General features: G+C 30.2%; 2 protein-coding genes across 2 annotated transcripts; one reads left to right on the forward strand and one right to left on the reverse strand.

The window, feature by feature from the left end:
- The first annotated feature begins 10,670 nt into the window (after positions 1-10,670).
- LOC115725482 (protein NUCLEAR FUSION DEFECTIVE 4) lies at positions 10,671-13,982 on the forward strand. Its single transcript, XM_030655019.2, has 3 exons — positions 10,671-11,232; positions 12,168-13,081; positions 13,202-13,982. Exons 1-3 carry the CDS (start codon positions 10,909-10,911, stop codon positions 13,686-13,688), a joined length of 1,725 nt encoding a protein of 574 aa, XP_030510879.1. The 5' UTR covers positions 10,671-10,908; the 3' UTR covers positions 13,689-13,982.
- An 8,956-nt stretch (positions 13,983-22,938) lies between these two features.
- LOC115725646 (uncharacterized) lies at positions 22,939-24,281 on the reverse strand. The gene has a single exon (XM_030655226.2). It carries the CDS (start codon positions 24,054-24,056, stop codon positions 23,199-23,201), a length of 858 nt encoding a protein of 285 aa, XP_030511086.1. The 5' UTR covers positions 24,057-24,281; the 3' UTR covers positions 22,939-23,198.
- Positions 24,282-25,492: the final 1,211 nt, after the last annotated feature.

Here is a 25,492-nt window from a genome sequence, read left to right on the forward strand (position 1 = left end):
AATGACTCTTATACACGAGTACGTCATTCTGGTTGCTTCCTGGATTGACGACTTGACCCTACAAACCAACACGAGTGTTTCTAGTATGTTTTGTCCTCACTCACACTCTTTCTGGGAAAACTTCCCAGTAGGTCACCCATCTTAAAATTACCCCAAGTCAAGCACACTTAACTGTGGAGTTCTTTTGTGATGGGCTACCGAAAAACAAGATGCAACTTGTTGATATAGGTAGTACCAATCAATCCATTTAAGCCCTCTTGAACTGTGTAGTCCCATACTGTTGGAAAATTTTTACCAGGATCTTAGATCTACTCACAAGTATGTTGTTTAAACACCCTAAATATGAACTTTCTAAAACGATAAATTAAACACATATAAAGTTAAGAAAACCTTACATTGATGCAGCAGAATTAATGTCTCCTTCCACTCAGATCTCTAACCCTTGAATCCTTTCTGTAGCAGAGTATAATCAAGATCTGAGCCCGAATGTCCTTCTTCTTCAAATTTGATCCTTCACAGTCTTCCAATCTATGATTGAGTTACTGCTTGCTGTGTGTGGGCACTTACTCTTTCACTAGGGTCACGAAATTAATGAAGGGAAAAGAGAGGGATGATTTCGGCCAGGTATAGAAAGTGGGGAAGGCTCAGTTTTTCTGAAGAGAGAAATTTCTGTCAGAGAGGATTATTGAAAACTTATGATTTGACTGAGCCATCACTTTCTATTTATACGCAACTACTAGGTTTAGGTTAGAAATTATTTGGCATTAAAATAATGAAAATATTAATTTGAAAAACCTATTTAAGTGGCCGGCCATGGTGTGTTAGTGGGCCTCACTTGATTTTGCAGTTTTATCAAACTTTATCTCTATTTTCTCAAAAACGCCAATTTTCCAATTCTAACCTTTTAAATGCCAAAACTAATTATTTAATAACTAAAATACATTATTAAATAATATTGTCATTTATTTTAATTATTAATTAGACATATAAAGTCTATTAATAAATAAACCTAGAAACTCTTTTCTTTACAATTTCACCCCTGCTTAGTGAAAATTCATAAAATTAGACATAGTCTAACTTTAGAATTATAATTGACCAATCACGAATCAATTAATGAGTCTTACAAGCAGAATGTTCTCAACTAGAATAGAGACCATGGATCTATATGCTGAGCTTCCAATAAGTGAACCAAATTTACCAAGTAAATTCCTACTTATTAATTCTTCGTTGAATCCACTCTTAGAACTTAGAATTGCACTCTCAGACTTATATAGAGCATATTGTATGTTCCACGATATCAATATACTATCTCATTTAACCATTGTTATAATCTTATTGTGATTTAAAGATCCTCTATATAGATGATCTACATCGAGATGGGATTTCTTTACCGTTCTCACCCCTCAATGTATTTTGCCCCTTAAAACACTTAGCTACCAGTAAATGGTGTTTAATGATCTAATAATTAGTCAGTTAAACAAGAGCTCATCCATTTACTTCTATTTGCTAAGCTCGAAGGGAATCATCACTTGACTTCTATACACCAGTAGAAGCTATAGATTCCATATTTATGTTCAACACTCCCATTCAATCATACTATCATGTTCCCAAAATATACGTATCACCCTGACCCAAAAGTAGGCTTAACTAATAAATCTAAGAACATGAATATCACTCCTGAGTTGAGCCTAAGCATATCAGGATTTAGATTCTTTTAATCTTAAGATCAACTACTGATATTGACTTGGAAAGATATGTATAACGGTAAGTTTGTAATATCTTAACTTAGTTACAATATCGGTCCAGTCCAATGTATACTCCATACATTCGAAACTAGTATACTTTACTAATGTCCTGGAAAGAACATAACACTTACTCCAAGTGTAAGTACACATCATCGCTGATTATCACATTAGTGTAAATCCAATAACACTGATGAAATAGGGACCAAAACTTTTGATTCATATGATCACAATCACATTCCACTGTGTTGACGATACTGTAATTGTGAATAAACATATGATCTGGATTTAACTGATTCTGTGTGTATGAATGTAATAAACATATCAAACATATTAAACCATTAGCATGTAGAATTCATGCAAACATCAATCACTTCAAATTTCTTATATTGATAACTAATCAGATTGTAAAGAGTTTTATTTAGGGCATAAAACCCAACACATACATACACAGTCTCAGAATCTTCCCACTTGACCTTCCCCAGGCGGTGTGAGATTGCACAGCTTACCCGGTATATCCCCTACCGATCACAGGATTACTGATTGTCATAATCACCTCCCCTTACAGGGTTCGACGTCCTCGTCGACCACACTTCTGGCTGGGTTAAGGCTCTGATACCATTTGTAACGTCCCCACTTTAAGCTTTCATTGGGCCTTTACGCCCACGAAATAATGGCTCTTATACACGAGCACGTCACTCTGGCTGCTTCTTGGATTGATGACTTAACCCTATAACCCAACACGAGTGTTTCCATCGTGCTTTGTCCTCACTCACATGCTTCCTGAAAAAACTTCCTACGAGGTCACCCATCTTGAAATTACCCAGGTCAAGCACACTTAACTGTGGAGTTCTTTCGTGATGGGCTACCGAAAAACAAGATGCATCTTTTTGATATAGGTAGTACCAATCAATCCATTTAAGCCTTTTTCAACTATGTAGTCCCATACATACATAGTCTTAAAATCATCCCACTTGACCTTCCCCAAGCGGTGTGAGATTGGACAGCTTACCTGGTATTTCCCCTTACGGATCACGGGATTACTGACTATCACAAGGCATTGGTTACAAACAGTTGGATATTAATGTTCTTGATTATTAAAAACCGATGACAATACATGGGATTACAATCAATTGTTTTATAAGGTCGGCTAACCCTTTGCCGTCAGTTATGAACTGTCAGATATAATTAGACGACCAACTTTAACCAACACCTATTTTATTGAATAGTATCGATTCCAGTTCAACAATATGCTGCAGGATATGGAAAATGCAATTTTTCTTCTATTTTTCCCTGTGTTAATTTTTGAAATTTTACAATTTTATATATACAGCTATAATAATATCCCAATAATTCTTTATATACAATTACAATAATTAATCTAGCAATGTGGTTAAGTTAATGCAAAAATATTCCTAATATTAAGAAATTAACTTAATAATCATGGTGTTTATCGAGATTTTCGAAAAGCGATTAAAACGAGAGTTGAGGGATTAACTAGATTAATAGAAAATTACATAATTCGGGTGTTAATGAATCTTAGTCCACAAGCCACTTGTACTTGACCGAATGGCCTTGATGTATTACAATGAGTATTTTACAAGCTCAAGAACCCTAGTTTTTTGCTATAATATTTTCACAATGATTTCATACACTCTCCAGATTTCTCTCCCTTACATGAGGGTATAGTGCAGTATTTATAGACTAGGAACCAGACCTGGGTTCACCCATGACCTATTAGGGTTTTTGTCTCAACTTGGCCCACTCAGCGCCGGCCCTAGGCATAGGCGGGCTTGGCCTGTGCCTAGGGCCCACTTTTTTTGGGGGCCCAAAATAAAAAATAAAAAAAATTAATTAGGCTTTTATTAAATAAAAATTAAGTGTATTATAAACAATAAATAGCTTAGCTGGTTGAGGTGTATGACATATTATATAATGTCATGTGTTTAAATCCCATAACACTTTGTTTCAATTTTTTTTATTTATATTTTTTAGGGCCTCAAAATTTAATTTTTCTTAGGCCCATATATTTTCAGGGTCGCTCCTGGGCCCACTAATTGGATAAATACATTAGATAAGTGACTATCGACCCACTGGTTGAGGTCCAGCTCGTGGGGCGGAGGAGATCCAAAAATAAAATATATTTGTGTTTTCGTGCTATGTTTTCGGGCTTGTCGTGCCGAGTCATGCTTAAGCTTATATTTTTCATATCATGTCATGTCAATTTTAACTATTGTATCATGGGTCGGCCCTGAGCATAGGCGGGCTAGGCCTGTGCCTAGGGCCCACCTAGCTCAGGGGCCCAAAAAATATTTATCCGCTTTTAAAATTACACATTTTTTTTATCAATTTTGAAAAATACCATATTTTTTTCTAAATGAGAGCCCAAAAATATTTTTTTCCCTATGGCCCACTAAATTTCAGGACCGGCCGTAATTGTATCGTATCGTGCCTAAATTTATATTTTCTTTTTGTGCCTAATTATGTTCGTACTAGTTTCTTATCATGTAAAAAGCTAAACACATATTTACATCAATATATAGAATATTGTTTTAATATTTTAATTGTTATTTTATAAAAAGAAGTTTTAAAATATATTGTCTAAAAAAAAAATAACTTATTATGAATTTACGGCGATCCCATCTTTTCCGGTCAATTAGCTGGAAAATACTTTGTTTTTGTCATTATAATTGACCCTACATATAATATGATTTAGATTTTAAATAAGTAACTTATTTTTTTTTAAAAAAACAGACAATTTAATAATTAAAACTACAAAATCTCAACGTGTCTAAAACGTAATGCTATGTCATATTTATACTCATAACACGATAGCACTGAATGTGTTGGGGTATACTAAATCCCAACAAATATAATAATTTTTATTAAATGAAAAAGTCCTTGAAAAAACAATATACTAATTTTAATTAGAATAAATTTGATTTTCTCTTAAAATTTATGAATTTTTTTTTTATTTTTACACTTTAAAATAAGTTTTTTTTCTTTATTTTTATATATATTTTTAAAATTCTACATAGAAAATCTCATGGTAACTAATAGAGTAACTTAAATCGCAAATAAAATCTACACAACAACTCACATAAAAACTACTGGAGAAACGACTAAAGCAATCCAAACCGTAAATTTTTTAAAAAAACTTAAAAAAATATATCAAATGATTTTCTTAAAATTTATTAAGTTTAAATGATATTTCTTGAACTTTTTCCCTTTGTAAAAGTTAGGATAGAGAGTATTAGTAAGTGCATGTGTAAGAGTTATGAGATCAAATTTCAGGTGTTTAACTAAAAATATGTATTTATAAATACACTTTCATAATTAAAAAAATATAAGCCAAATATTTTATTTTTTTATAACTTAAAATTAGTTTAAAATTCATATTTTTATTGAATTATATGTGCAGCACTGATGTGCAAGGTGTCAATTAATAGTGTCTTTGCTAGTTTACTTAGGGGACATCTAAGGGAAATTGCTAAAAAAAATACTAGTAGTGTCTAATATTTTTTAATAATGAGTTATATTATTATTGGTCTGATTAAATATGAGGTAGATAAATTGTTATTTTTTTTTTGTAAAAAACTAATTCTTTTACGTTCAAAATATTTTTTTATATATAATATATATTTTTACGGAATTCTATAAAGATAAAAGAAAAATAACAAAAAAATCACATAAAAATAAATAACAAATTAAGAGGAAAACATCATCAAAACAACATTAAAAAATAATATACAAATAACAAAAAATCAATAACAAAATAACAAGAGTACAATATAAAAATATATTAAAAAATTGTATTTTATGTAAATAAAATTTTAAAAATTGTAAAAATATTTAATATTCCGTACAACCGTATTTTTATAATTTTTTTTGTTATTTTTATGTTTTTTTTTAAAAAATAATTTCTTCTAAAAAATATCAGTAACCAATTACAATATGACACAATAATATTAATCATCATTGATATTTAATAACAATACTCAAAAAAACTAATATGAAATTTATATAATTTAAGAGAAATTTTCAACTAAGCAAAAAAATCAAAAGATCCTATTCTTTTAAGTAATAGTTTGAAAGACAAAGCTCCTACCATACACTCTAAAGAAAAGATGTATCCGTGCATCTTTTTATAATTTTGATATTTAGATAATTAGTCTTATATATATATATATATATATAAAAATGGGTGACTATTCAATGGTTACATTTTTATTGTAACCATATGGTTACATTTTTCATTAACCTGTAATAGCAGGTTACTAATAGGTAGACTTTCCTTTTTTAGATTTAATTAATTATAATTAACTATTTTTTTAAAATAATTAATTAAATAGACATTCCTTTTTTAGAATTATTTAATTATAATTAACTATTTTCTTAAAATAATTAATTAAATATTTAACAAGACCTTTTTAGTAATTAATATTTATATTTAAATCCTTACTTGAATTATTTTAATAATTAAGCCATTTAATTATAATATTAACAAAAAAATTTATTTTTTTTACAAAAATTAAACTTCTTTTGACACAAATTAAAATTCTCTTCTTATAATAAATTTTCAAATAATTAATTATTTTTAAATGATATTTAATTATTTTGTTACAATTATATGAACTAAGTATGAGGCCTCAAGCTAATCAATCGATAACAAGTACAGCAATTTTTTTTTAAAAAAAATCCTTCAACTTATTTCATTTTTTACTTTTTAAATATCTAAATAAAAAAATTAAATAATTATGCGTAATAATTTAAAATTAAGATTACAAGTATAATAAAATTTAAATTATGAAATTATATGTGTATAATTTTAAATTATAAAAAACTTTGCTATAAAATTTTAAATAATTTAAGTATAAAAAAATAAATTACTAAAAGATCCTTATATAGTAATAAATTGCAAAAAATTAATTAATAATTATAATTAATTTAATTTTAAAATATAATTAATCTTAATTAAAGTTTTATAAGGAAATAAATAATTAGGTTACTTTCAGGTTACAAGTTATTTTTTATTTATTTTTATTTAATTTCCAAATTAATCACAACCATTAAATAGTAATCTAATGGCTTAAAAAAATGTAACCATGATGGTTACAATAAAAATGTAACCATTGAAACCTCTTCCATATATATATATATATACTAGTAAAAAGTTACGTGCGAGGCACGTATACTAATTTTATATTATGTATTTTTTACTTTATCTAAAAGATATAATTAACAATTAAAGAAAAAATATTATTACTTAATAGGTGAGATTATTATTATGTATATCTAAATAATGTAATTTATAATTTTGACAATTAAAAGTAAATACTGGATGTAATATATTATAGTGTTTAAGAAATTAAACTTGATAATTTAAGTGTAATATGTTCTTAAGATAATCCAAAAATAAACTAAAAATTCATGTTCAAATACTAAAGAAACACAACTTAAATGTGTGTGAAATAAAAAAGAAAATTAAAAATCAATCTCTAAATTATTGATAATTAAAGATAACATTTATCTAAAAGTTGTAGATAAAAAATCTCTAGCTTTTTCACAAATTATAATGTGAAATGTTTTAGTTAAAATACTTTACATATATATATATATATATATATATATATAGAACACTTCTAAATGGGTAATACTCATTGATGTGCACTAAAAAAAATTAATAAGGTAACAATCTAACAACCTTTTATGGCAAGTTTCTAATATTATTTTTTTTAAAAAAATTATATCTATTTTTTATAAAATTGGAAATAATAATTATAACCAATACTTTGAAAAAATTATATATTATTTTTAAAAATTAATTCAAATTACTACTTTATAATTTTATGAAATTGTGAGTTTATTAATAATTTATTATTGTAAAACTAAGAATCATTTACATGTATATTAATGTGTTTTTTTTAATAGGAGAATAAGAGCTTGATTGTGGAATCCAATCGTCTTAATATTATTCACGCTCTTAAAAATAAAACGCTACAATACTTCTTAATTCTCATTTAGGGTATCATTGTTAGAGAAATATTATTATCATCTAATGATTTTTTTTTTTTTTTTGACATTATCATGCATCATTCTCTTAGAATAACTAATAATGAGGTGTTGTTCATTATTTATATTATTAGGATTGGAAGATGATAATCTTGTCTAGGGGTTAAGTATAATTTTTTGTGCTGAAATTCTTGTGTTGGCAATTGCCATTATTTAATAATGTTTATGACACTTTTTCTCTTCGTTCATTTTTTTTTGTTAAAATTTTCTTCATTGATTTTGTTTTTATAGATTTTCGTAAGCTCAATTATTTTTAAAATATAAAAATAGATAAATGATTAGCATCAAATATCAGTTTAAATATTAATGAGATTTGTTTATGATTAGCATCAAATATCTGTTCAAATATTAATGAGATTTATTTTATTTTTATTTTATTATTTTATTATATATAAATAATATTTTATTATTTTATTAAATATAAATAAAAAATCACCCATGAATTTCTCATAAATCAAGAATTCAGTTATATAGACACGCTTTATATAGAATAGATATAAATTTAAAAAGTTCTTAAATTTTGATAAATTCATATTTTTTTTTTGTGATACACAAAATAACGTTTAAACTGTATAAAATAAATGACACAAACTATTTAAACTTTAATTTCGGGCGTTAATTATTTGAAATTTTCACTAAAAATACAAAATACATATTTTATTATTAAAATACTACCACACGGTTAATCTTACATTTTTACTCTTCAACTTTATTTTATTACACTTTTACCACTTACACACACATTTCATGCATGCATCACTATATGTCAATAGACTATGACCTCTATCAATCAATCATCCATCATTTTCTTCTCTTTTTCTCTTCTTTTTCCTTTTATTTTCTATTTCTTTTTAGTTTTTTTTTTTTTTTAAAAAATATCAACTTCCATAGCTGAACTCTTTCTTCTCTATCATCCCAACTCCATTTTTCCTCTTCTTTTTGTTCTTCAAATTTTTTTTCAACTCCCATTAACCGAATCCCATAACCGTTTTCTATCCTTTTATTTTTCTCTTAATCCATGTATAAATATAGTTGTAACTCGTTCTTCATCAACTCCTTCCCATGTTCAAAAGAAAAGCTTTAAAATGGAATTGAAATCTTTAGCTAATAGAAGAATGGTAAACGACCTGTTGTTGAGAAGGATGACTCTGATTTTTCTATTTTTATTTTTCCAGATGTTTTATTGTTTTTCATTTCAATTTCTTCATTTGATTATTTCTCATTTTGTAATAGTTTTTTTATAGTTTTTTAATAGTGTAAATACCTTCTGTATGTATTTTTTTTAATATGTTTTTTGTCTAGTTATTTGTTGTCCATTTTTATATCATCAATGGGTAACAATTAGATTTACCATGGATGTTGATGTTCAAAGAATTTTTCCTGTATTTTAGTGCATGTTTGACATCATAACTAAAAAACTGTTTTTTGTTTTTAAAAACAGAAAATTGTTTTTAAAAACAATTTGACTTGTTTGGCCTTGTTTTTTAAAAACAGTTTTCAGAAAACAAAGTTACAAAAAACAAGAATTTTGAAAACAACAAAATGTTGTTTTCTGTTTTAAAAACCAATTCACCTTTGGTCAATATTGTTTTTAAAAATCACTAACCAAACATGACTTGTGTTTTAAAAACTTCAAAAACTATTTTTTGTCCTCATTTCTAAAAACAATTTTTTAAAATAAAAAACAGAAAACAATACCAAACATGCTCTTAGTTTGTATACAGTTGTTTTGTAGTTTTATTATAGTTTTGCTACTTGCATATGTTATTTCATTATAAAACTAATATGCAACTATTTTGCACAAAACTTACTATGTATAACTACTATTTCTTAGTCCCCGTCAAATTAAATTCCTGCATAATATAGAAACTAACATAAAACGATAATGCAACTATAAGACAACCAAAACAAAAAATAAACAGACTTATACGTAACTGGTTGTACCTTAATTCGAATTTACTCTTCTTATTGTGTTTCTAAATATATATATATATATATATTAGAAACCAGTAATCAATCAAAATGCAACTGTATATAACGTAGATGTATTATTCATGAGGTTTTTTTTTAAATTTTTCACATCATACATTGTTTTGGATTTGGTGGGAGCTCCAGATCTGTTTGTTACAGATCTACATTTCATGAATATAGATTTCGATATTAGGGGGAGTTATTTTGATCGAATAAAATAGAAAACAAATGTGTAATTTCAGTTTCTTCACAGTTTTTCTGATTTTTTTTTCGTCATTTTCTGTTTAGATCATTGCAGGTCTTCTTTTCCAGTTGATTTTGCCAGAATTAATAGTTGTACTTTTATCGTTTTGGTTTCATTTTGGTTGTTTTGCGGTTTTGAAACGATCGCGGTATTTTTACCTTCATGGTTCGCTCTGTACAGCTGAAGGCTTAGTGCATGTGGTATTTTTGTAAATATTTGTATGTAGACTGTATAAATGTTTAATGGGCTGGCCCAAAATATTTTTGTAATTTTTTTTCTTTTTTTGTATTTGTCTGTTTTTTTCCCTAATTATTTTATTTTTTTTTTTGAAAATTTATACATAACAACAATGTATACTTAAGAAATATACTTTATAATTATGAAAAGAAAATATTAAGCATTAAATAATTAAGATTTTTTTATTTTTATATTTCAAAACAGTTTTTTTTATATATATTTTTACGAAATTCTACATAAAAATTTATATTGTAACTACCAGAGCAACTTTAATCGTAATTATAAATCGTATAACAACCCACATAAAATCACTGAAGAAAACTCAAACCTTAAATTACAAAAAAATATAAAAAAAATTAAAAAAAAAAATAGTATATTCATATTTTGTGTATATATCTCGTGACTTCACTTTAGTCCAAATAGAACAACTAAAAGGCAACTAGGAAAAGAGAGGGCAAAACTGCCCGAGATCAGAAATGTTTAAATGCCTTGTTGTCTTCTCATGCCATGATTTTGTGAAAGTTACGTTTTTTTGATTCTCTATAAATCTCTTATATATAAAGATTCTCTTGCTAAAAGAATCATCTAGAGAGTAAAGACACAGACTTGGAGTCGTGAGCTTAGAATCAGGGGTGTTCATCAATGGTGAATGTGAAGGGAGGGACCAGACCGCCATGGGTTGGTTTAGGGGCTGCCGTTTGGGTTCAGATTGCTTCAGGGAACGCTTACACCTTTCCCTTGTACTCTCACTCACTCAAAACGGTTCTGGGTTTCAACCAGCGCCAGCTCACTATGCTTGGAGTTGCTAATGACATAGGTGAAAACGTTGGCCTCGTTCCGGGCATCGTTAGCAACAAGTTAGCTCCGTGGGTTGTTTTGTTGATTGGTGGTTTGGCTTGTTTCTTTGGCTATGGTGTTTTGTGGCTCGCTGTTAGCGAAACTGTTACATCCATTCCTTATTGGTTGGTAAGTTCTTTCATTGCTGTGATTTTTCTTTCTTTTTTTGCCTTTTCTGGTTTATTTTTTGTATACCCTTTTGCTGATTTGGTTGCTTGAGTACTTGATGTGAATTCTAGGTTCATTAAGTTGTGAAGTTTTTGGTTTTTCTAATGAATTTAGGCATGCCCTTTTGATGATTTGGTTGCTTGGATTCTTGACTTACGACTTCTAAGTTGATCGTATTGTCACGTTTCTGGGTTTCCTATGAAAATTAAGCGTACCCTTTTGCTCATTCTTTGATTGGAAACTTAAATTATGCTTATTTATATTCATTTACTATGTATGTAATTGGTTTGACAAGGTTAAGATGATCTATGCATCTGAATTGTTCTATTATTCAGCTCTATTTAAGATCATTGGTCACTCGGTTTAGCTGATTGAATTTCAGGTTTTAAAGAGCACCCTAAAATTATATCAAAATATCCAACTTTATTAAAAATTAAACGGCATTCTGCTGATGTATGTTGCTAAACTATTACCTCTTTGAAATATAGTTTGAAGGAGTTGATATATTTTTCCCAATGTTGATTAGCTTGTATCCCATTTGAACATATTTTGGAGTTAGAAGAACTATTTCCAGATCAAAGAGGATTTTTTTTTTCAACCTGTTAAGGACAGAGCAGACTACTGTACTCCCCTTCTTATTTATTTAACAAATCAGGAAACTAATGTCATAACTCCTTTAGATCTTGTCTTTCAAATTACTTGCTAGAAAAATAAATTCTGCTACATCACAGAAAATCAAGTTTTTCAAGCCATACAGAGCTTTCATTTGGACATAGCTTTCTGAAAATTGATTTGCTTGACAAGGAGCATATATTTCTATCCATAAAATTTACCTTAAAAATACTTAAATTTTGTGTAAGAACATGGCCCTAATGTTTTTCTTTATGGTATTGCAGCTATGGATAGCCCTTTGTATAGGCACCAATAGTTCTGCCTGGTTGACTACAGCTGTGCTTGTAACCAACATGAGAAACTTCCCTGTTAATAGAGGCACTGTCGCTGGTATTCTGAAAGGCTATGGAGGGCTCAGCGGAGCTGTGTTCACAGAAATTTATAGTGTGCTGCTTCGGAATTCTTCTTCTGAGCTTCTGTTGTTTCTGGCAATAGGGGTTCCTGTCCTTTGTTTCATTATGATGTATTTCATCAGGCCTTGCACTCCAGCTTCTGGTGATGACTCTGCTGAACATGGTCATTTTCTTTTTGCCCAAATTGCAAGTTTTGTGCTTGGCTTATATCTTCTGTCAACTACAATATTGGATGATATGCTTAATTTAAGCCCTCTTATTTCGAATACAATTGTTGCCATAATGGTCATACTTATTATGGCTCCGCTTGCAATCCCTATTAAAATGACGCTGTATCCTTCTCGACCCAGCAGATCAGAGACACTTGATAATAAAGCTGGTTCTTCAGAAAGCCTGATTCAGGGAGAAGGCAATGCAGAGAAAACAGAACCCTTGCTGACACCAGTTTCATCAGCAATCAACCAAGAAAGCTTTTATGATGACGATGGAAATGAGTCTGAGGTGGCTATGCTTCTTGCTGAGGGTGAAGGAGCAATAAAGAGGAAGAGAAGGCCTAGAAGAGGGGATGATTTTACATTTACTGAAGCTATAGTCAAGGCTGATTTCTGGCTTTTATTCTTTGTATACTTTGTAGGGGTTGGTTCTGGGGTTACCGTTCTTAATAATCTTGCTCAAATTGGGAGTGCACAAGGTCTGCCTGATACCACGATTCTGTTGTCTCTCTTCAGTTTTGGCAATTTTCTTGGTCGTCTTGGTGGGGGCGTTGTGTCTGAATACTTTGTCAGGTGAGTAATTTATTGTTCCAAATTTGCTAATTCATGAGATATCAGGAATGAACTTTGTATCTTTGTCCTGACTCTTGAATGGCGGGCATAATAGTCTAACTTACATTGTATTATTTGTAGGTTGAAAACACTTCCAAGGACAGTTTGGATGACTGTTACTCAAACGATCATGATCATCACCTACCTTTTATTCTCTTCTGCTATTAAGGGCACCCTGTATCCAGCTACTGCTTTACTTGGAATCTGCTATGGTGTTCAATTTTCAGTCATGATCCCAACAGTCTCTGAGCTTTTCGGACTGAGAAATTTTGGTTTGTTTTTCAATTTCATGTCCTTAGGCAACCCTTTAGGTGCTCTCCTCTTTTCTGGTCTGCTAGCAGGGTATATATATGACAATGAAGCAGCTAAGCAGCACAGTCTTCATCTATCTGATTCAACCGTCGCTTGCTTGGGTCCAAATTGCTTCAGACTCACCTTCTATGTTTTGGCCACCATCTGTGGCATTGGTGTTATGGTCAGCATTGTTCTAACCAGGAGGATAAAGCCTGTCTACCAAATGCTGTATGCTGGAGGTTCTTTCAGGTTGCCCCAAAGCACAAATCAGTAATTTTACTTCGCAGAGTGTAGAAATTCGAACATGCCCGACATGGCTACTTTCACTCTTGTGAGTTTTGCCCCCCTTAGACTCTTACCGGCACCATTCATTAAGAGTCATCTTAATAATAAACTAATCCATCAGTGTAGTTTTACTGTTGTTACTGTATTTAATAGAATATGTTTGTGCATCATGGTGCCAGACCTTGCTCCTAGCCCATCAGGGTAATTGAGCTGTAAAAGTTATATACTGAACCAAGAATTTATATGGTGTTGGAAATTAAGTATACAAATATTTATTCATTCATTCAACTTCTTGTTTGGTACAGTTGATAGATATGTTCATACTAGCTAGGGAATGATAATGTGAAATATTGTCGGTTTGTTTTGAGGGTTTATTTTTTTCTTTTTTAACTTCGAAATATTATTCATTTAATAATATAATAACCTTTGAGGAGGATAATATGTACTTCTTACAAAAGGGTGGGTTTGAATTATTACCTTTAATTATATTAATTTTAAGAATAATTAGCATTTTTATTCTCTAAACTTTCGACACTACTTGATCATGCCCCTTAAAATATACGGCTTGTTATAAATTATCCTTAAAATATAATAGTTACATAATTATGTTCATTCTATTAGGTTATGATTATCTTATCATTAAAAATTAGTATTTTTACTCTTGACTTTGACCAATACAAAATTTAGTTTGTTTTTATTAAAAAAAATAATTTTGAAAATTATAATGTTCTATTTATTATTTTAAAAAAATGTAACGCCATATTTCATAAGGACACAACGTGTGTGATTTTATAAACTAGTTTAATACTAATAGAATAATTAATTATAAAAAACTTACTAAAAAATATTAAAAACGAACATCATAACAGCAGTAAAAAAGTGTTCCAGGGATATTTGTTTAAAATATTTACCCAAAAGACTATATACAATAACAATTCAAAACACAATTGAAAATACAATAGATGCAACCAGTCCAAAATAATTCCTGACAACTCGACACACAGGCCGGTAGGGTCAATACGTACATTGCTGGAGAAGACTGTCATCTCATGGCTGTTCTAACTTTTCTTGCCCTCACCTGCATCACAGAGTACCCGTGAATCACATAGACTTAGCAAGAAAAGTAATCAAGAAGGATACATTAAATAGCTAATTATATATTTCATTATCATAAAATGATTATACCATAACATTCAACAATAGGTAATATAATCAGCCATATGCATAAAAATAAATAAGTTCATACATTTGCATTGCCTAATCAAGCAAGCCCGTGTCATAATGTAATATCATATTCATATATAATACCATTGCACCACCTAATTAAGTGAGCTCGTGCCACGACATGACACCAATATAACGCATCGCCTAATTAGACGAGCCCGTACCTATGCCTAGTACTCATATGTTACTGACGCCCGTACCTACACTTAATACGTCACCAGGAGGAAACCCTACAACGATTTCATTCTGTGTCATAACCTGGAAATTTTCATATTATTGTCGCATGTATCTAATAAGGTACGCCGCCAGTTGGAAACCTAACAACGGTTTCAATCTATGCCATAACCAGGCATTTTCATATTACTGTCGTCCGTATCTAATAAGGTACGCTGCTAGTTAGAAACTTAACAAAGCTTTTAGTTCATAGTCATGAATTTATAACGGTTGCCTCACAAGCACAACCTGAATATCAATATCCACATATCTCATTACCTACTCAAGCAAGATTATGCCATAACCTAACATTCATCATATATATATATGTATATTGCATTGCCTAATCAGGCAAGCTCATGTCATAATCTAACATTCGTATACTGCATTGCCTTATCAGGCAAGCTAAGCCTATACCATAACTCGATACCATATCACCTAATCAGGTGTACTTATATATCATATTGCCTAATCAGGCAAACCCATTTCACAATCTAAAATCCATATATCATATCGCTTTATCAGGTGAAAATCGTATGTCACATTCACATTTTTTTTATCAAGAAGGAAAGAACTTCATTAATCACAAGCAATTACAAAAAACCACAATAAGCAGCTCGAACACACACCAGCTAATTATAATAAATTCTCTCTATGCATCTGAACTTTTCAATTCCTTTTTTTTAGCTATTTTTAATCTATAAGACACTATATTTTGTTAACTCAAACTTTTCGATCTCCTTGTTTTGATGATTAACAAATATTTGATTATTATTTGTTACTAATGATTTATTGATTTTGTAGCAAATTTAAAAGAGAAAATAAATATTTTGGTATTTTTACCAAACTTTTGAAAGTAACACTAAATGGATTCAACAAGCATATCAAGAGCAAAAGATTCATCAAGGGATCAACAACTCAAGACCCTATTCAAAAGAGGTCTTCAAAAGCCCAAAGTCAAAAAGTCAACCCGAAAGTCAAAGTCAAAGTCAAAGTCAAGGTCAACTCTCGGGAAAAGTCAACTTGGGATCAAAAACATGCAAATCAAGCTAGGAGGTTCATCTACATCAAGACTACTCAAAATTAAATGGTATAAATCTACTTTAGTCTTGTTAAAGTGATTTGCATAGCACACTAAGTTTTTATAAATTTGAATTTTGGCTCATTCACTAACTTGTGCAACAAGTTTTCTCACACGATAGTTCAAAATTTTTTTTGATTGAATTTCTAAATCACATTTTGTTTAACTAAGAGAACAAAGTTTGAATTTCTGAAATCGGATAATCGAGTAGAGAGTTATGGCCGTTTTAGTGCGAAAAATCGAACTTTTTCCCACTGCCTGGATTTAGGTTAACCGGTTTCAAAGAGGTAAACCGGTTCTCCATGAACCGGTTACCCTATTGTAAACCGGTGAACCGATTTTCCCAGAGGGGGTCTCGTTTTTCGTGCCCAACGGCTATAAACGGCTATTTTTCACTCAAACACTATATAAACTCGATTTTCACTCAAAAAATTAAGTTGGTTGAGCATTTATTACATATATCTAACCTATCTAAGTGAGATTAAGGAGCTTCTAAGTTTGAAATCCAAACCAACACTTTTCACACACTTTGAGCCAAAATTTGATTTTATTCATCTTAAGTGTGCTTGCTTTTCACTCTAGGTTTCCATTGTATCATCATATTTCTAGAGTGATTTTAGTTTGTATATCAAACACATTTCCATATTGTGATTGAGGTGAGGTTGGCACCGGTTTTGTAAACAACCCGGTAATAGTGAGATTGGCACTTTAACAATCCGAGAAAGAGGTTAGTAGTCCTCAGGGGTGCGAAACTATTGTAAGAGGTTTGAAAATACCTTGGTGAAAATTTCCCGGTTGTAAGGGTTAGTCAAGCCCGTTAACTTGGCTCGATATTGGAACTCAAAGCTAGGTCCATAGCTTTGAAGACCAAGGACGTAGGTGGCATAGTTCTACTGAACCTTGTAAAAATCGAGAGTTTGCATTTTCTAATCCTTAAACTCTTTACTTTACAAGTTTAATTATTTGTCTTAATATATTGCTTGCCATACTACTTGCTTTTACTTGATTAATTGACTAATTGCATAATTTTGTGTTAAAAGTTTTAATTTTCCGAAATTAGTTTAAATTTCCAATTCACCCCCCCTCTTGGAAACATATCTTGGGCTAACATATTTTTGGTTTCTTGTACAATTTTTATTGCTGTACTCAAGAAATTGTTGAAGATGCATTTGTTCCTATTAGTCCATAAGTTGTATATCATGACTGCCATTATCGAAGTATGTATCTTGTGCTACTTATCCTTCTTATTCTGTAACAGCCAGTGTTTCTAGCTGTGAAAACCAGTTGGCCAAGTCCTAAGGCCCAACCAATTACACACCTGCTCAATGACCTGCTGAGAGAGACATCAGTCAAAAAACAAATGAGAGTTACTCTCTACTGCTGCATCACACACCGGACAGAGGATGCTGTCAAGGGTAACCTGAAACTGAGCAAACTTGTCCCGAGTTAAAAGCTGAGAATTGATTGCTTGCCAAAAAATGAATCTATGCTTCAGCATGTTTAAGGAGCTCCAAACACACTTGCAGAAATCAAACTGAATTTGGGGAAGATTGATGTTGTATAACATGTTAGCTTTGAAGTGCTTCACACCAGCCCCTGCCTTAACAATATCAACCCGAGTGAACTTGTCCCTTAAGTGACAAAGTTTCCTCTAATACCAACTAGTATCATTCGTATTATTACTATATAATCAAATAGTCAATGATTATAAAACTTGTCATGTCATGTGGTACATTATACTTTTCTTACCTCAAGTTCTGGTTCAGGTATGTTGGTCGGCCTGCTTGGAGAACGATCGATTATCACGGGCCCGATGTCATAATAATGGTAAACTAATAAGTGTTTATCCCAAAACACTACTTAACAGTTGCAAAGGACAACCTAGGGTTTTCTACCAAACTCCGTAGTTCAAATACACTAAAATGAAACTTATATTTTGGCTCTAAAACATACACCATATGGTAGAGCTCATCGCAAGCTTCAAAATAGTATATAGAACGTCTAAAACGGACACTCGAGTGAAAAGTTATGGTAAAAATGTAATTTTTGATCTCTTAGGAATTTCCAAAAACGGCGAAACATGAAAATCCCAAAATTTACACTCACCGAAACACTACCAAAACATATCCATATCACTCCAAACTTCACAGGACACATATATACCATAAATATTACTATCCTTACGTAACAGAAATTAAAATCGAGCCCTTAAATAAAAAATGCAATTAACGTTCAGACTAAGCTTTCAAAAGTTCCAAACTCAATTTCTAACTCAAAATCGCCTCAAATTCAACAAGTAAACATCGAAACTAGTCGCATAGCTACTAAAGAACAATCATATAAGGTCGGAACATTCATAACTATTCTAATTCTCAAACTCCTATACAAAACCAATCGTTTTTAGCTTAAAATGAAATTAAACCGTACCTTAAGTTTTCTCTCTTTAAGAATTTGCTATCGCACTACTACTGGAGCTTAGATCGCCAGGTTTTGGATTAAAAATCGAAAAAAATAAATAAAAGAAGAAAAAGTTTCGTCAAAGAGGAAGAAAGAAAACTTCCTTCTTCTTGTTATAAATTTATAATATATATATATATTAAACTTATTGTTTAATATATAATAAAAACTTTATTGTTTAATAAAAAGTTTTTTATATATAAAAAATAATATAATAATAATATTAATAGATATAATATTAATAAAAACTTTATTATTTATAATTATCTTATTATTTTTTAGCCACTAAAAAATTTATCCTTCTAAGTCAAATACCACATACTCCTAACTACCTCAATACTTATATTATTAATTTATTACAATATTCTCATCAATTCTATCAATTAAAGCCGTTATAACATTTCTGACCCCCGATCGAGTCTTTGCGAAACCTGAAAAATATTTTTATTCCACATATAGCTCATATTACATTCACACATGCTATATAAATCTCCATAATTTATAAATTATGCTTATTTACTCACTTATAGTGAATTTAGAATTTATATTGAACTAAATTGGTAGGATCATAATCTCACTTATTACCTGCTTAGCCCATAATATAATTATAAATCTTTATTACTCACCATTAGGCTTATTGTGATATTACAAAAAATTTAATGATAAAAATATGAAATTAATTTAAAAAATTTAATTATTCTTAAAAAAAATATTTTCAAAAAATATTTTATTTATAAATATGTATCTTAAAAAATTAAACTGAAGTTATTAAAAATTCAATAAATAATTTAAACAAACTAAAACGTTTTCAAGATAAAATTAAGCTTATTTATATTTTGAAACTCATATCTTAAAAAATAATTAAAAATTTAATAAAATATAAAATTATTTTTAAAAAATTAGAAATTAAAAAAAAAAACACAAACTTGTTCCCGTAATATTTAATTTTTAATATATATTTTTTATTAAATGGATTTTTTGAAAAATAAATAAATAACTTTTTAAATTGCTTAATTAGTTTTTTTTTTTTTTTTTTTTTTTTTAAAAAAAAAAAAAATTTCTTAATCATTCAAAATAATTTATTTTTAAGATCTAAATTAATGTTTTAAGATTTACTTAAGAAAATGTTGAATCTTTTTCATTTTTATTTAAGGGGGTACGATTTGATAGTTGCCAAAGCTTAATAGGCAAATTTACTAATTTACAAAGATACGTCAACATTTAAACAAAATAATAAGACAGAACCTTACAAGAAAGACCAATTTCTGTAAATATAAAAGTTTTAAAAAAAATTTAACAAACCATATATTTTAGAGGGAGAAACTATATTATCGAAAACTCAAGAAATAAATTGTTAATTATTCTAATTTTAATAATAATTTTAAATTAATAAATAAATTTAAGAGTAATTTGCGGCATAAATACCTAAGTTTTATGTCGAGGAGCAGATAAATACCTAAGTCGTATTTTTGGCGGTAAAAATACCTTCCGTCACTAGTGTAGAACTTCTGTAGGTGCCTGGTCGTTAAGTGCCAGGTCAGGATCCACGTGTCACTCGTTAATTGGTCTATGTCATTAATTTTTTTTATTTATTATTTAAATAATTATTTAAATGTTTAAAAATTATAAAAAATTAATAAAAACTAAACATAATTAATTTTTATTTTTTAACATTTATTTCTTTTCCATTTCTTTTTCTTTGAATTAAAAAATAAACTCAAATTGAGAAATTAAAACTCAGAAAAGAACAAAACCCAGAATCTGATATCCAACTTCAAACGCAGAAAACAAATTTACCCTATCTCTATCAACTCACTATTTTCCTTCTCTATTCATCGTCAATTTTCAAAAATTCAGAAAACAAATTTATATAAATAAATAAAATCTCAAATCCAAACAAATCCATAAATATGTAAAACCCAAAAATTACAAACAAGCCAATAAATTTCAGATTCAAACTTGTTGCATTCAAACCAATTCTTTATAACTACACAGACTATACTCAGATTTATACACAAATAAATAGCAACATTTCATCATATGTTCATCATTGTTCAATATTCTATTTACAGAAGAAAAAATGACTAAAAAAAAAAAATCAAGCAACCAATACCTCTATAATCTTCTCTTCTATTTAGCCAAACCCATATCCAGATTTGGCCTCCTATGTGATAGATCTCATCTTCTCGCAAGAGGAGCTTGGGGATGGTGATTCCGCTATTGAATTCGGCAAGGAGACAAGAGAGGGAGAAATTGAGCAGAGGGAACTTGAGCTGCGGGGTTAGGATTTTCATGCTCAAGCCTCTGATTCCCAGGTTGTCGAGAAGAGAGGAAAAGGAGGATGCACTGTGTTCGCAGGCCGACGCCGATGAGGGAGAAGAACAATGATCCCATGGTTCCTGGGCAGATCAGGGTGTGCGACTTGATGGGGTTGAAAAATCCAAACGAAGAAGAAGATAAGAACACGGGTATCGACGATATCGACAACGATGAGAGAGAGAGAGCAGTGAAGGCAAGGGCAAGAGGGAGAAGGCAAGGGGTTTCGATTTCGATGAGAGAGAGAGCAGTGAAGATAAAGAAGGAAGAAGACGAAAAAGATAGATATATATATATATAGAGAGAGTAAAAAGAAAAAAATATTTTTTATTTTTTATAATTTAAAATATTAAATGATTATTTAAAATAAAAAAATAAAAATAAATCTACTTGGACCAATCACAACGTAAGTACTTACCTGACATTTAAGGTCCAAGTACTTATATTTATTGCCAAAAATACGATTTAGGTATTTATCTGCAACTCGGCATAAAATTTAATTATTTATACCGCAAATTACTCTAAATTTAAATATAATAAATATTATTATTTGATATTCCCTATAGTTTGAACACGCCATACTAAACACCAAGACTGAAATGAGTACAAGATCCATATGAAATGTCGGGATGAAGGTGCGTGCTTTTATTGACTCATAGAGGACACTTTGAGATGAAGCCATGCATGTGTTCCCAACCCAAGAACACTCATATAAGAGTTTCAACTTTGTGTCTGAACTAAAGAATCATATATAAGAAATCTACCAAGTTGAAAATATCTTAGTGTCAAATGATGTCAGAAGGAGAAGCCAGCTAGAGTGGCTTGTGTGCTTGTGAAGGGAAATCATTTTGGGTGTGTCTTTTGATTATTATTATAATTTTGCTGATATAGGGCATGTGGATTCCATTTTTTATTTATTTGAGTTAAATCAGAATGGCTGCTAATCAAGAATTTAAGGGGACAGCCTGTTCTCTTAATTCATCTAACTTTTTCATTGTTTAATACTAATAATAATAATAAAAAGTAGTCGTTACTCTTTCCTTTTATTAGAATAAGAATATATACTCTGTCCTGACAGGAGTTTGTGGAATTCAGTATAAATACTATACTTTGTTTTTTTTTTTTTTTTTTTTTTTTTTTTTTTTGAAGGAAAATACTATACTTTGTTAATTCAAAAGCATATTAATGCTTCAAATTAGACTCATTGTTTTGTTATTCAGTCACTGAAAACAGACTTGACTAGAACAGTCATTACATTCAAATCTGAATATCAGCAAACAATCTGTTTCAAGTCAAGTGAACTTAAATCTGTCAATAAAGAAAAATCAAGTACATTTATTTTTGGCTATTTTTAACTCCTAAACTTTAACATGTACTAAATCACACTCCTAAATTTTTCTGGCCGTTAAAAATTCCTTTGAACTATTGAAATTATTAGATTTAAAGACTTTTATTTAATTTCATTTAATTTTACTATTTCAGTGATTATTTATTTACAAAACTATGCTCTCTCAGATTTTGATATCTACATCATGCTCCCTGAACTTTCATCTATATTAAATTTTTTTTACTAAAATTAGACAAAAGTCCTTAAATCTAATAATTGCAATAGTTCAGGGACATTTTGAACGAACTTAAAAGTTCAGACAGCATAATTTAATACATGTCGGGAATAAAAATCCTAATTAACCTTTATTTTTAAATATATAAATGCAAGAACATCCTCGAATTTTCTCTCCACTGTTCATTTTTTATGACATTCTTGTTCAAACCTTTACTTTTTCTCTTCCACCCAACATAGTAAATTAGGGATGTAAATTAGTGAATCATCAATGAATAATAATACCAAAGCTGATAACCCAATGAGTAGTTGAAACTTAAAACAAACATAATGTTTCAATCAAGCCTCACATGTCAGAACTTTCCTCTCACTCAATACCCAAATAAATGCCTCAATATTTAACAGTATTAATAGACAAAGCCCCAAGTTTGCAAAAAATACAAGGGAAATACATAAATGCATACACTATATGTATCAGGAAACTTCTAATGACACCCCCAAAATATTTATTTATGCATAAAAAAAAGGTCAAACACAAGTGGCACTGTAAATTATATTTATCTATGAAGTAAAAACAAGTCTGAAAGTTATACATAATTATATCTAATTCAATCTCAAACCTTTGAAAAGAGACCTGGAAAATCTTTCTAAGTAGGTTTCATGTCTTGGAACAGTGCAGGCCAAAGTGAATGTTCATCATACTCAACTTCCTCCTTTTCCTTCTCATATGGGCAACAGAACTTTGGGCTTGGAGGCCTGCCATCTACAGGCCCAGATAACTTTGGGGTTTTATTTGCAACCAGTAACCTATCTTGGCCCATTCCATCCAAAGGCCCAGACAATCGTGGGCTTCTAGTCGTCATGATCATCAACCTCTCCGTCCCAAGAATTTTGCCATCAGGCGGCCCAGTCATCAATCTTGGGCTTTTATTCGGGTACATCAACCTCTCATTAAGCTTACCATCTAAAGGCCCAGAAAGCTTCAAACTCTTAGTAGCATTATTATGGGCCATCAACCGATCATGGATCCTTAAATCAATGGGCCCTGAAAGAGCTAAAGCCTTCTTGAGTGCGGGCCTGTCATCTCTGACAATCTCACCACTGTTCTGTTTTCTCAAAAAAGCTCCTTTCAACTGCTCTTGGTACTGATAATGGTGGTGTTGGTGGTGGTACCTCACTCGCTCAGGCGAACCCTTAGACGGCATGTCATCATGAACAACCAAACGACTAAAATACTTGCTAAACGACTTCTTGGTCTTACTTATAGCTACAAAAAGCCTTGAAATGGATCTGGGGTTGGCCCCATTATTACTACTTTCCTTCTTGGCTAGCTTGAGAATCTCAAGCCTGTGTTTGGCCACGACTATGCCCATGCTTTGAAGACACTCATGGTTTAAGGATGCTATGTCTTCGAATTGAAGCTCGTTTTGGGTGAAACAGAGGCTGTATTTGTGGACTAGATGTGGTTCTAGGCTGGTTTTGGATAGCCATGAGGACCAATCCATGGCTATGTAGATTTGTTATTAGGCAAAATATGTTAGTATATATAAGGAGAAAGAAGAAGAAGAAGAAGAAGGGTTAGTAAAATATGTAAGGTTGTTATAAATTGATGTATTTATAAGAATTAGTTGATAAGAAAGTGTAGAAGTGGGACTCTATTAATGAGGCGGTAGTTAAGTATTTATGCTAATTTTTCCTTTTTGCTGTAAAATAAAAGAGCCTACCAATGTGAGAGTAGATACTAATGAATAACCATTTTTTCTTTTCATATTTATGATAAAATTAAAGGCTAATTAAAGTTTTTGACTCCGAATTTTGACATGTAACAAATCATGTTCTAAATTTTTTTCTTGAACTATTGAGATGGTTGAATTTAAGGAGTTTTGTCCAATTTTAGTAAGAAAAATTGGATGAAAGTTCAGAAGACATAATTTGACACATGTCAAAATACGAGTGACGTGATTTAGTAAATATTAAAGTCAGAGGAGAATGATTTAGTACATAAACAATTACTAAATTAGTAAAATTAAATAAAATTGTATAAAAGTCTTTAAATTCGATAATCTCAATAATTCAAGTGGAATTTTTAACGGCCAAAAAAATTCAGGGAGCATGATTTGATACATATCAAAGTTTAAAGGGTAAAAATTTTAATTAGACTAAATTAAAATATGAAAAATTCGATATTAATTTATTTAATTAGCAATATGGTAACTCTTAGATACCATTGTCCACTTTAGTATTAATCAAAATAAAAACGATGATTCTAATATAACTGTATTTTTTAGTTTTGGTGTTATTATATTTTTTTAGTTTCGCTACCTCTGACGACAACTATTATATTGGGAAGGTATTTTTCAATGTGACGGGGAGTTGTTTGAAGACGTTATAGTTTTATTGTCTAAATTTTCGGAGCCAGTTTTATCCCATGTTGCTCGCAATATGTATTTTGCAGCTCATGGTTTGACAAAATATGTCATTCGGTTAGACGATAAGCTCTCCTAGTTCGAGGAGATTCTACTGCCGATTGTAGTTTGCTGCATTGTTAATCATGTGTGACTCTGTTCACCGCGTCAAAAAAAATAAAAAATAAAAACAATGATTCATATTAGATAATAGATATTAATAGTGCCCACTATCAGTTATCCTTTTGAAAATAGTTTAATAATTATCAAATAGTTAATAATATTGATTCATAATTATTACTAATAGCAATACTATTTCCAGTATTTTTAAAACAACAAAGGGTCTCTTCAAATTTTGTTTTGTTGTTGAAGGAAATCTTTAATGGAGATTTTTGGATGGTAGTTAGGTTTGAGAGAGACAGATGCAAGCAAGAGGAAATAGAGGGTTAATATATGCATGAGAAGTCTAACGACCTCTTTTGTGGTCCTTAAGTGAGAATATGTGGTAAGAACTTTAATGCTCTTGGATATGTATG

This window comes from Cannabis sativa, chromosome 6 (assembly GCF_029168945.1).
Source record: "Cannabis sativa cultivar Pink pepper isolate KNU-18-1 chromosome 6, ASM2916894v1, whole genome shotgun sequence".
Taxonomy (NCBI): domain Eukaryota; kingdom Viridiplantae; phylum Streptophyta; class Magnoliopsida; order Rosales; family Cannabaceae; genus Cannabis; species Cannabis sativa.

Bases quoted from the DNA above. Each gene is read 5' to 3' on its own strand.
- LOC115725482 (XM_030655019.2), top strand. From the start codon at position 10,909: ATGGTGAATGTGAAGGGAGGGACCAGACCGCCATGGGTTGGTTTAGGG. The intron at 11,233-12,167 runs GTAAGTTCTTTC...ATGGTATTGCAG, and splicing joins CATCCATTCCTTATTGGTTG to CTATGGATAGCCCTTTGTAT. The intron at 13,082-13,201 runs GTGAGTAATTTA...TATTATTTGTAG, and splicing joins GTGTCTGAATACTTTGTCAG to GTTGAAAACACTTCCAAGGA.
- LOC115725646 (XM_030655226.2), bottom strand. From the start codon at position 24,056: ATGGATTGGTCCTCATGGCTATCCAAAACCAGCCTAGAACCACATCTA.